At 36.5% G+C, this 12,545-nt stretch overlaps 2 protein-coding genes across 3 annotated transcripts; one reads left to right on the top strand and one right to left on the bottom strand.

Moving 5' to 3' along the window:
• Nucleotides 1–1,807: 1,807 nt before the first annotated feature.
• LOC147537044 (protein CfxQ homolog) lies at nucleotides 1,808–5,791 on the bottom strand. Of its 2 annotated transcripts, XM_086641511.1 has the most exons (7): nucleotides 5,473–5,791; nucleotides 4,594–4,704; nucleotides 4,395–4,493; nucleotides 4,178–4,288; nucleotides 3,679–3,982; nucleotides 3,181–3,320; nucleotides 1,808–2,833 (listed from the first exon to the last, which is right to left on the bottom strand). In XM_086641511.1, exons 1-7 carry the CDS (start codon nucleotides 5,611–5,613, stop codon nucleotides 2,297–2,299), a joined length of 1,443 nt encoding a protein of 480 aa, XP_086497637.1. In that variant the 5' UTR covers nucleotides 5,614–5,791; the 3' UTR covers nucleotides 1,808–2,296. The 2 variants fall into 2 exon arrangements, with proteins under 2 accessions (XP_086497637.1, XP_086497636.1); XM_086641510.1 differs by lacking the exon at nucleotides 4,178–4,288 and having other exon boundaries at nucleotides 5,473–5,790.
• Nucleotides 5,792–8,021: 2,230 nt separating this feature from the next.
• On the top strand, nucleotides 8,022–12,032 carry NYC1 (NAD(P)-binding Rossmann-fold superfamily protein). Its single transcript, XM_086642013.1, has 10 exons — nucleotides 8,022–8,534; nucleotides 8,777–8,855; nucleotides 8,963–9,098; nucleotides 9,793–9,867; nucleotides 9,997–10,192; nucleotides 10,312–10,380; nucleotides 10,547–10,686; nucleotides 10,825–10,947; nucleotides 11,186–11,378; nucleotides 11,461–12,032. The coding sequence occupies exons 1-10, from the start codon at nucleotides 8,154–8,156 to the stop codon at nucleotides 11,644–11,646; spliced, it is 1,578 nt and encodes a 525-aa protein (XP_086498139.1). The 5' UTR covers nucleotides 8,022–8,153; the 3' UTR covers nucleotides 11,647–12,032.
• The last annotated feature ends 513 nt before the right edge of the window (nucleotides 12,033–12,545 follow it).

Here is a 12,545-nt window from a genome sequence, read left to right as displayed (position 1 = left end):
TAAAGTAAAGACAACGTGAAGGGAAAGGAGTACAAGATTGCAAGAATAAAATAAAAAGACCCTAAAAGTCGCAAATTAAAGATCTTAAAGATCACTAAGGAGATCCTGAAAGTCGTGAATATTATTATACTTATTCTGTATTATATATGAAGTATAAACGGGTAGAGGCTGTTTCTTGAATAAATGGTGTCCTCTTGATTAAATAAGTTTGTCCTCTTTGTGTGTGACATTATGATATCCAAACTCAAATATTGAGTCTTCAACAAAAAAAAAACTCAAATATTGAGTATATCACCTGCCAATGTTGATTTCGTCTGCAAACCAACTCCTTTGACATATCTCGGCTTATCTCGCATGTCTGAACACCTTGTCGGAGATGTAAAGTGAAGGATATTAAGGATCTGATGATGATGAGTGATAGTAGAAACTACCTTAGTCCAAATCTCAAATTAAGGTTTGTCATGAAGAGAAAATTCTTAGAGTTAAAGACGTAAGAGGAATGAGGGAAATAATGTCACAGTAAACCCTAATGGTTAAAATTGATGACACATCCTATAAATGAGATTCTTGAAATAAGCAACTCCAATCTTCAATCTATCTTCAATGGACGACAAATCTTTGTTCCAATACGTGTAGCAGACTGGTCAAAGATCGTTGATATAATCATAGAAGACATTAACGATGAATCTGGTGATGAATCTTAGAGAAACAATGAATTCGTCATCCTTCCTTTCCTCTCTTATATACTCCAAATACCATAAAAAGATGGACGAACTGATGGAAACACTAAAGCGGGTAACGTCCCCTTCCAAAGTAAAGGGGATTCAGGCGGAGGAACCCCTCCCTCCGTGGAAGGAGACGAAGAAGCTTGTCGTTTGTCTGCAAAAATGGTTCCTAGAGACTGGCTACAAACTTAATAATAAATATATGAATAATAAATATATCTGAAAATACTTGACCAATTAAATTCTTTTAAATAAATGTAAGGCAGTTATTGATTACAAGACACCACTCTGATACAAAGATTACAAATCATACAACATCAAAAATGTCGGAGAGTCTAACTATTATACATATTCATCACTAGATGGTTCGTGTGTAACAAAGGACCTCAACAAGTTTATGATCAAAAGTTGAAGAAACAACTTTCGTCGATGACCTTCTCGTTATTGCTAGCTTCGTGTCCGTCCAGAGAGAAGATGAAGTTACGGTCTTACAAGTTGAGATTGATAGTCAAATTAGTTACAGATGAAATAATCCTCTAAATGATTAAGGGGAAGTTTTATAGGGGTCCTCGTTCTTGTTAAAAGGGCCCTCCTTGTGAATTCGGTGAGCCCACCAAATTCACAAGAGACTATTTGGTGCAAACCTACCAGAATTCACTCCAGTAGGCAATCTTTGTGAATTCGATGAACTCGCACCGAATTCACAAAAGGGGCCCTTTTAACAAGAATGGGGGCCCTATAAAACTTTTCAAGATTAAGGGAAAAGTTACCGAGATGAAAGCAAAGAGAGAGGTTAATGCAGAGCCCAATGCGAGAAAAAGAAGTAATTAAGAGTGGCAGTGTTCATGTTAATGATGAAACCTCTGGAAGAGGCTTAACCACTCAGGTTAAAGAAGACGGTTACACGGTCAAGGCCCCTCTAAGGGTCGTCTGATGGGTCAAGTGTGCCTGTAACGGGTACCTATGGTCCACCTCGGACTTAGGCAGACCCAAGCTGTTACTAGGCCTTCGGGCCGTTTACCCACTCCTATTTTGAACCAATTAGAACAAGTACTATGTTTTTTAGTTCACTTCAGAAGTTAGAGAAACAATGCCAACAGATCAATATATTATTCATATTTGGTCCAAAGGTATACAGAATCAAATGGACACTCCAAAAAATTACACTTATACTTTCTATCTCTATGAAGAATACATTGTCTGTTTACAACCTCAAGAATTTTAAACCAGTACAGATCAAAAGAAAACAATCAGCATGAATAAATAATGGGTACTTCTAAACTATGTAGGTGATTGATACCTGATATTTTGTTAGTATCGGTCGACTGGCAGTAGACAATATATCTGAGTGCATATCGGCTATATATCACACTATCAACTAGATAGCTTGTAAGTAAGCAGAAAGACGGAAAATACAAGAACGGCACGATACAACATTCTGACCTTCGAATGAGGAGACAGAGAAAGAGATGAGACGGCATATCTCAGCTTCGAATTCTTTAACCTTAGGTGATGATCTTCAGTGATACCCCCCATAAAAGACTTCAAGATTATATAGATTTCTCCTATTCTTACTGTGAAAGTGATTTAAGACCTGCTTCTAAATCTTCCATGGTGATAGTAATAAGATCATCTCCATCTGAACATTCAAAGTCGAGTCGAAGATCTAAATACTCTCTAGCATTAACAAGCATTGGATCCACTATACCTCCATTCATTTCTTTCCTTTGTTTTTCACTAGTTTCTCTCTCGATCAGCTTCGAAATCGAATCAACATTACATGATGAATGTAATTTGAACCCATATAATAAACTATCTTCCCCTTGATTGTTCATCTTGAGATGGACAATTTTGGCAAGTTCTTCAGAGTTGAAATCTTCAAAGAAGAAAAACTTGGTTACTCTCCTGCAAAAACCTTCATTCGAGGATATTACCCGTTTCATTGGTTCACTATATCCAGCAAATATTACCACAACTTTCCCAGTGTCCATAAACGACATGATCTCTTCTAAAGCTTCTAACCCATAATCCTTATCATCTGACTTCTGCATTGGTATCAATCGATAAGCTTCATCAACAAAAAGAATTCCTCCCTCTGCTTCTTTTATCTGCCAAAATTTAGAAGAAAATGGGTCGTTGAGGGGAAGATTATCTATCCGTTCAAAGTTATCACATCGATAACTCAAAAATTTGAAGAGTTTTTTTTTTCTTTAATATTGAGTATTGACTACAATGGTCATTACAAAGGCATCGATACATCGATATGATGTAATAAGCACGCTAACTGCCGAATTATTTCTCTCTCTTGATGAATTAGAAGAAATACCCGTCAACATCAAATTTTGGCCGGATTTCGGACTGGAATTTTGGGCAGTCTACCACAGTTATTTTTTTTTCTTTCCCTCAAAAAGAAAGTGGGATTTCAAAAGTGAAAAACATAAAGACATTGACATACCTTTCTCCTGGTCTTTGGGCCGGTATGGCCAACAAATTCCCCTACTAAATCTGTTCTCTGAACTTCGGTTACCTTGTCCGTAGGTATAATTCCAACCATATGAAGTAGTTTCCCGAGGATTCGAGCTACCATGGTTTTTCCTGTTGACATAGACAATTCTTACAATCAATATAATCTGGAAATTCTTTTAAACCATCTAAAGAACAATATAAAGTACAACCTGAAACACAGCAAATCAGAACATCAAAGCAACCCCAAGTTTGTAAAACCTATGCAATTTTGCATATAAGTAAACATGGGATGACATTGATCAACGAGCATTGCATTTATAACACAACGGACAATTCTATTTGACGCTGGGTCCACATTGAACTTGAATAGTACCCTCTTGAATGTAAAGTTTTTCGTTTTTAAGAAGACATATATCCAATTCAAGTCTATTTGACGTATTTTTCTTCGGGAAACAGAGCTAATAAACAAATATTGAGAAACAATTACCAGTTCCCGGATTGCCAAGAAATGCCATGTGAGGAGATTTACGGGCAGCAACTTTAAGACCCAGAGCCCTCCGTTTCTCATCCAAGAGCATTCCCTTAGCCCATTTCCGTAATTGTAGCTTGAGTTCATGCAACCCCACAAGTTCCGATAGTGCATTTTCAAGTTCATCCATTTTAGCCTTAGTCTCAGTGCAAGCTTGAAAAGCTTTTCGTTTCCTCTGCTCCTCGAGATAGGAATTCAAAAGTAAACGCAATTTCTCACTTGAAGGACCTTGTGAGAGATGATTTAAAGGAGTCATGTCATCCTATAAGACAACAGTTGCGATCAGATTTGAAGGGAATGTTCTATAATCTTCTAAGTCAATTTTTTTTGAAACTGTAATCAGCTGAGCAATAAGATAATAAGGTAGTGATTTTTAACCGTCTAAGTCAGAATAAGATTCCTATTTACCTATATTTTGAAAGACAAACACTACCTAAACGACCGAAATTAAGCTTACATTATCCTTCACACTGCAATCAGCATTATACTCTAGTAGTGTCTTCACTGCTAAACAATCCTCTGCTCTAAGTGAGTACCAGACTGCAAGATGTAATGGGGTCATCCCATTCTGCAGGCAAGAAGAACAGAAGAGTTCAAGAACCACCACTTCCAAACCCTAACCCTCCATTTTTTCTCATTACTAAAATAATGAAATCTTAATGGGAAAAACTCACATTGGCTTTAGACTCCACTAAAGCACCATGATCAAGAAGCACTCGTGCTGCTTCACTGCACCCATTCTTTGCTGCCATGTGCAATGGTGTTTCTCCATACTGAAGAGGAAAAACGAAGGAGAAAACGATATCTAGAAGTCAATTTGAATCATGAAGGTGTGTTATTATATATTTGATCACGGAAATTGAATTTACCCACCATATTTTTTGCTTCTAACTCAACCTTCTCCGTTCCTCGCCAATTAAGAAGATATTTAACTATTTCTACATTGTTGTAAGCAGAAGCAACATGGAGAGGAGTATGTGCCATCTGCATTTGATTCGTATATAGTTGATCAATGAAATGGAAGGAAAAAAACAACTCATCGGTAAACAATTCAGATACTTGACACAATGAACTCAGAAGTAAAACCCACATTTCACTTGCTCTATGTGAATTAGATGATAAGTTGGCCAAACGGGATCGAGTTTAAGCCCCCGAATTGACCCAGCTTGCCCATTAAAGAAGCATGAGAGAACCGCATAAACTTCTAGTCTAAGTGATTTATTGGAAATAAGATGAACATGTGCATTTTCCCTGTACTAAAGTTAATCTATGTAAATACCTAGACATCGACCTCAAAACTAACTCGCAATGAGTGGAGAGGTCATAGATATTGCTTATTCGCTCGGGACTTCCCTTTGTTCATGTGGGACTATTCTTTTATAAGCATATTTTTAGCATAAATTTTGAAGTTTGCCAAGAACCCAAATTGATAAAAAAAAAACTTCAAAATCAAACAAGTTTGGGTTCTCAAGCTTAAGAAATCAAGAAAGAGTTGCATAAAAAAACCCACACACAATCAATATTATAAATTGAAGGGAACCCAAGAACTTAATTTGACAAAACAACAAATTCAACCAAATTCATCAAAACTATATGACCCAATATAGATACTGAACCGAATTGAAACCTCAAATCTCAGATCTCGTACTAGCAAGCCGAAGTAAAACCCACTAAAGAGGAATTCCAAAGGGGTGACTTTGATGATCAAAATTCAACAAGAAAATATACCCATTAGAGAGAGAGAGATCTTACAACAGCATTCCTCTCGTTAAGGAGGGATGGGTTTTCTTGCAATTTCTTCTGAACACCTTGGAGATCTCCTGACTGTGCACATCCATGAATGGTGGTGGTGGCTTTGGAAGATCTAGACCGTTGATCTTGAGAAACCGGCATCTCTCTTTCTCTATCTCTCTTCTCCCTCGTAAAGATATGAAATGAGTCAGGAAACACAGACGCGGAGTCGAAGAGAAGAGAGAGAAAGTGCGTTCCCTTCTTTCTTTCTAGGTTCTTTCTTTTGGCAAACGGGAGGTTTTCGGGAGGAGTTGCGGTCGAGATAAGAGAGCCACCTCTAATCCAAATTATTGATGTTAATTAATCCTATCCTATAAGGGAAATTTTAAAAGGCCCCCCCGTTTTTGTTAAAAGGCCTCCCCGCTAAAAGCGCCCCTCATTATAACCCATTTGGTTATAGGGCCCTCTCTACAAAAGAGCACCTCCTTCATCAATATTTGACCTAACGGCAAAGTTAACGCCGTTAGGTCAAACTTAACCCAAGACCGGTCATGTTGACCACGCCACATCATCATCTTCTCCGGCAGGGTCGCCGGCCGGCCAAACTTCCGGCCGGCGACCTTCAAAATTTTTTTTTTTTTTTTATTCTCTCTCTTCTCTCTCTCTCTCTACAAAATTTTTTTTTTTTTTTTTAAACTCTCTCTCTCTCTACAGATCTAGAGAGAGAGAGAGAGCAGATCTATGGATCTGCGAACAGACCTTGAAAGGGTCTGTTCGCAGATCCAAAGGGTCTGCGAACAGACCCTTTCAAGGTCTGTTCGCAGACCCATAAGAGGTCTGCGAACAGACCTTGAAAGGGTCTGTTCGCAGATCCATAGATCCGCTCTCTCTCTCTCTCTAGATCTGTAGAGAGAGAGAGAGTTTAAAAAAAAAAAAAAAAATTTTGTAGAGAGAGAGAGAATAAAAAAAAAAAAAAAAAATTTGAAGGTCGCCGGCCGGAAGTTTGGCCGGCCGGCGACCTCACCGGAGAAGATGATGATGTGGCGTGGTCCAATGTGGGTGAAATACACCTTTAAAGGGGGTTTTTTTCACCCATTCAAAGAGGGGGGCCCTTTAACCAAGCTAAGTCAAAGGCTTTTTACTAAGTCAACGAAACTATGGGGAGGCCTTTTAACAAAAACGGGGAGGCCTTTTAAAATCTCCCATCCTATAATGTGAGAATAGTTAAAACTTCAATGATTGATGCAACCATGTGGGGAGTTAGGAACATGGATATTGTTTTGGGCTTGAGAACAAATTTACTTTATTTTGTTAGGCACATGTTATCAACCAAAGTTAGCAAAAACTCTTACAAGAAAAGAAAAAAAAAGAATTAGCCAAAGCTTTTTATTTGGAAAAATAGTTTGAAAAAACAAAATATAAATAATTATTAACCGAGTGGTATGATAGCGAGTTATATCTACTAATATTGTACGTTTGAATTTGTTGTAACTTTCATCGACTCTGCTTTTATCCGGGCTTTTCATTCTGTTTTATAGAGTCTTTTTCAAGGAGAGCTAATGCTTGTTGGATATTTTGGTTTGACACTGCTTCACACCCAAAGAGAAACGAACTACATCTGAGCTAAGCTTGGAGATGGGAGTCTTCTTTGGCTCATTTCGTACCAGAGAAGCCCATGTATGAACAAGAATCGATTTTACTTCCCCATCTAGCTACCTACGTGAACCACTTCTTCGTATAGGTTTTGTCATATTATATCATCTCATAAATATGAGTCGGAGATATATGGATATATCAATTTCAGGTTTATGCGTACCTCTCGCCGAGTGGGAAGTAATGAGGCTAGTCCTCCCAGGATGAAGAAGTAATGGGAGAAAATCTATTAATGAGTACAATAAAACATTTACACATTATGTTTGATTGATCTTTTTCTTTCAAAAAAAAAAATTTGTGAAAATATTAAATGAATTACACTCCCGAAAAATAAAATTAATTTTTAAATAACCTTAAATTCTGACAGACAAATCCATTTGACTCCATTGTTCAGACTAATAAACTTTGTGGCTGCTCAACCAAGACTTCCTTTGGTGGAAGTGTGAAGCAATGTTCTTAAGAAGTATAAATTATATTTTGGAATGAGAAAATTCCAATTAGGATAAAGACCACTTAAAATTTTCCTTAATAAGATAGTACTAATAATGGCATAATGAAAACAAAACAACAATCTAGTAACCAAACATCCCAGTAACTTAATTAGGCTGGTGTATACGTCGAACATTTTCGTTTCTTAGACGGAAAAGTGACATTTCCGACAAAATGACAGAATGACATGGACAATATTTACACGTGGCAATTCTACGTACACAATAAGATCAGGTTTTCTTTAACGTGTGGATATCACACTACTCTTTCCCCTTGATATTTTCCTTTCTCAAAAAAGAAACTTTAACCTACAACTCAGATACCAAAATAAAATTGCTTCTCTTACGTGGCAGTACATCATTGGTTGTTATCTTATCGCTTCACATTTATATGAACTGAATAAAGACACCGTTAGTCAGTAGATGTTTATTCCAATAGGACTCTGTTGTATAGAATCATCAAGGTTCGTTAACTACAAATGAAGAGGAACGGATTGTTTCTCTCTCTAAAATTTTTAGCTTCTCTTTCTCTCTCTAAAAATATCTCGATAGAGTTCCGCCATGGATACAGTAACGAAGCTCTGTCTCTCACCGGAGAGATTTTACTGTTTAAACTTCAAAGATACCTATAGAACTGAGCAAAAGCCTAAATTCCGACCTTTGTTTGGTCGGAATTTGATGAAATTTGAAGGTAATCGTAGATTATATCTGAAATCTTGTAGGTCGTTTAGATCTGAAGAAAGTGAAAGTTTAGAGAGAGAAAATGAAATTGTGAAGAAGAGTAAAGAAGGAAGTGTATTGAAAGAGGAGATTAAGTTGAAATCAAAGAGGAAAAATGTTCTTTACTCTTTAAAATCAGCTATTCTTAAGCTATCTGGTGGAGAATCGCGAGAATTAGAGTATCGGAGCGCAGTAGCTAAGGCAGAAGAGATTTTCTTCTCGGTGAGGCTAAATTATGATTATTTGTTTCATTTTAGCTAAGGTAGTTTTTGTTTTCCCTCGAGCCAGATCTGACATCTGACTCGATATCTGAATTGTCTCGAGTCAGATATCATATTGTTTATTCTTTGTCTTACTTGTGATGTCTGACTTGCCTGAATGACTGATTTTGGGTTATTTGAGTTAGACTAGTCAGGTACAGAAAAAAAACACTTTTAAGTTCTTCATTTGGTTTAATTTGTCAGTGTGCTACTCAAGTTGGAAGATACCTTGTAACCATGATGAGCACTGGAGTGATACTTGCAGTTGGGTTTCAATTATCAGGTTTGGAATCACTAGCTTCTTTCTATGCGTTTCTTGTTTCATCCAATGTTATATTGTTGTGGGTAGGTCAAATTTTGGATATTAAATTTGCAAATGTATTCATGAAGGTGGGGATAGTCAGATGAATACTTTGATTTGGTATAGTTGGCTTGGGGGTATTATCATTGGAACGATGATAGGTGCGAATATGGTTTTGGAAGAAATGCATAGAGCTGGTCCACGAAATGTTGTTATTACTGGAAGGTAGTATTATGAGTTAGAATTATCAACTATCAATTCAAATTTGATCTCTTTCTGTTCATTTGATACTTCTTCATTTACATACATGCCATAAATCCATAATTATCATGGTCTTGAGAGTTGAGTCTTGAATACATAGTACAAATTGTGTATATGTGATACAAATTGGTGGGACGTCAGGCCACTGTCTACCCCGACTTATATATATCTGCTCGTGCTAGGAATTAGAAATCAATTTGGATACGTTTACTTATTCAAGGCTAGAATCCATTGCGTTATTTAGACTTTATTGATATATTCGTTTTTAACATACTAGTGTTTCGAGAAGAGTTCTAGTTTGAGAGGTATTTAATTTTTTTTGAACTAATAGAAGCTTCTGCTTACGTGTTTCATCGTGTCATAAATTAATATTTATTGACGAAGCATTATAATTGCCGTATGTGGGGTATTTTCTTATAGGATAAGACTTTCAGAATATCCATAAAATCGGGTACTTAAATTCAACTTTCTTTGTTAGGAGGATCAAGGGTATGTGATTGCTTTATTGCTCTTAGTGACGTGAATGAACCTGCTTATTATGCCCATATCTAATTTCATTCTCACCTGCACATCAATCAGATGTCATTCGCGTTCTCTAGAGCATAACTTAGTACGGGTTATTGCTTCAATTTATTAATCATGTACTTTTCTTATACAGTACAAGAGGACTTGGCAAAGCGCTTGCTCGAGAATTTCTTCTTTCTGGAGATCGCGTAGTTGTTGCTTCCCGCAGGTGGTGCTTAAACCTTTGATTTATCTAATCATGTCATTGTGTTGTTATGGTTGCACAAGAAATTTTCTTATTCCTTGGATTTTCTCTAATGCCTTGCAAATTTAAATTGGACTTTTGAACATGAAACAGCCTTGAGTCTGTACAAACAACTGTCAGCGAGCTTGAAGAGAACTTAAAGGGAGGAATGCTCAGTGCAAGTGCCAAATCTAGGGAAAAATTGGCACAAGCAAAGGTTGTTGGTATAGCATGTGATGTTTGCAAACCCAATGATGTGGAGAAGTTGGCAAACTTTGCTATTGGCGAACTTGGTTCTATAGATATTTGGGTGAGTCATCTAGCTTAAATTTACGACTTCCATTTAGAGTTAAAAGTATAATACTTATCCTGATATTCTTAGTTTCCTTTACAAAGATCTCTACTAATATTTAGAAATATCCTCGACAGATAAACAATGCTGGCACAAATAAAGGTTTTAGACCCTTACTGCAGTTTACGGATGAAGATATTGAGCAGGTATGTGTGTATTTCGATGAATGTTCTTTGTGCTGTAGTTAATATGCCTATTAACTACAGCATTACTTCAAAATGTAATTGTTTTTTCACCTGATAACTATAGCATTACGTGTGCATTTCTGTGATGCTCTTATGAGTTCTCCAACTGATACACTTCTACCATTAGATTGTCTCCACAAATTTGGTGGGATCTCTACTCTGCACAAGAGAAGCCATGCGTGTGATGAGATTGCAAGGGAAAGCTGGTCATATTTTTAACATGGATGGAGCCGGTTCGGGTGGCTCTAGTACACCTTTGACAGCTGTGTAAGTTTCATGTTGCTTAGTAATCTTGAATTCGTCCATCAATCTTTGAATAGATTTCAGAATCTGAAATAACGTCCTCAGTTATTTGATTTCCTAGTTGATTTGTACTGATTCTTCTCATAATATTACGCCCTATAGCTATGGTTCGACAAAGTGTGGTCTAAGGCAACTTCAAGCATCTCTTCAAGAGGAGTGCAAGCGGTCAATTGTTGGTGTACATACAGCATCTCCTGGAATGGTCCTAACGGAGTTACTTCTAAGGTACTAAAAATGCATTTAATGCTCAGCAATGTTTTAGTTTTCCTTCTACACGATAACTCTTTCTGTTTTCCGAAAGAAATGTCACCCTAACTAAGGTGAGGGTCTATGACTTAATTGATATTGAAATCCATGTGCTGTATACGAATCATTTGTTGGGCACTTTTTTTTTTAGTTTTCTAGTTTAAACATCTTAGGTCAATTTAATTGTTATGAGTATACTGATATTATCAACTTGCAGTGGCTCGTCGCTTAAAAACAAACAGATGTTTAACATAATATGCGAGCTTCCGGAGACAGTGGCTAGAACATTAGTTCCACGCATGCGGGTTGTTAAGGGAACTGGAAAATCCGTCAATTACTTAACTCCACCTAGAATATTACTTGCTTTGGTTAGTGCTTGGGTTAGAAGAGGTCGATGGTTTGATGATAAGGTAAACTTAATTAACATGGTAGAAAACTGATTTTATGCTTTCATCCAAGGTCTAAACGTAACTTTAACAAATCTAAATACAGGGAAGAGCATTATATGCAGCAGAGGCAGATCGAATTCGTAATTGGGCTGAAAGTCGTGCTCGGTTCTCTTTCACTGATGCAATGGAGATGTATACAGAGAACACTTGGGTTTCAGTCTTTTCACTTTCTGTTGTTTGTGCTTTCATAATCCTTTCCACCACTGGCTCTACTTATCCTGGGACCTAACCCTTCTTCTCTCCATTCCAATCACCGGAACTCTCACCGGAAATTTCTAAAACTCACCGGAATCTCATATCTAAAGATGCTTAAGTCTTGCAAAAAATGGAAGATAATTCAGCAGTTACAACAAATAGAAAAAGGGAATATGACTTATCACCCTTAATTGATCTTTCTTCTTTTTTAACAATTTCTACCGATCTAGGAGTCTTCTTCTCGTGTTGTATTCATGTATCATAAAAGGCCATCTCATTTATTATTGAAAAACAAATACCCATTTGACCTAAGTTCTTGATGTGGGTACTTGTAACTTTGTGGTTCTGTAAAGAAGAAGCAATTATATATCAACTGATCATTCTTCAGTTGACAATTCTAATGAAATTTTATTTCGAATATTTCTTTTGCTTATTGTAGCTGATGTCTGATACATTTATTATAATCAACTACTAAATAAAATGGTGAAGCTCAAGTCAGTCCAGTGGTAAATTTACTTTCTCCATTGGAGAGACCAGACTACTGAAAAAAACTCTGTTCCAATGTATGGAGTGGGTCTCGAGCGAAATTTTAACCGGGGCCTTTTTTATCGCAATAGAACAGTAAAAAGAATCATACACTACAAATAATTATTCAAAATAAATATGATGTATTTATTGTGTGTAATAAATCTAAACAAGAATCACAATTTCATTATATGAATTGTAATAGTATTCGTACAACAAACTAAACATATGATTACAGAGTGTCTACATTAACAATAAACATTAATTATTTTTGCTTAAAAATCAATTGAAAAACAGAAAAAAAATTACTAATTCGATGGAGGAAAAAAATCAAACCTATAAAACAAAAAGGGGATTGAAAGAGAAAAAAGATAAGAGGGATAGGGAAGAAAAATTGAAACGTCAAAT

Source organism: Eschscholzia californica, unplaced genomic scaffold (genome assembly GCF_041429995.1).
Source record: "Eschscholzia californica isolate CP2 unplaced genomic scaffold, dmEscCali1.0.p SCAF_5, whole genome shotgun sequence".
NCBI lineage: Eukaryota > Viridiplantae > Streptophyta > Magnoliopsida > Ranunculales > Papaveraceae > Eschscholzia > Eschscholzia californica.
The sequence above is the reverse complement of the archived record's forward strand: the minus strand, read 5'-3'. Positions and strand labels throughout refer to the sequence as shown.

What these genes read in the sequence shown, in the direction of transcription:
- LOC147537044 (XM_086641511.1), bottom strand. Translation starts at nt 5,613, where the DNA reads ATGCCGGTTTCTCAAGATCAACGGTCTAGATCTTCCAAAGCCACCACC. An exon ending in TTAACGAGAGGAATGCTGTT is followed by an intron (nt 4,705 to 5,472) that starts GTAAGATCTCTC and finishes AATCAAATGCAG; the next exon opens with ATGGCACATACTCCTCTCCA. An exon ending in AGTTAGAAGCAAAAAATATG is followed by an intron (nt 4,494 to 4,593) that starts GTGGGTAAATTC and finishes TTTCCTCTTCAG; the next exon opens with TATGGAGAAACACCATTGCA.
- NYC1 (XM_086642013.1), top strand. Translation starts at nt 8,154, where the DNA reads ATGGATACAGTAACGAAGCTCTGTCTCTCACCGGAGAGATTTTACTGT. An exon ending in AGTTGGGTTTCAATTATCAG is followed by an intron (nt 8,856 to 8,962) that starts GTTTGGAATCAC and finishes GTATTCATGAAG; the next exon opens with GTGGGGATAGTCAGATGAAT. An exon ending in CGGATGAAGATATTGAGCAG is followed by an intron (nt 10,381 to 10,546) that starts GTATGTGTGTAT and finishes TTCTACCATTAG; the next exon opens with ATTGTCTCCACAAATTTGGT.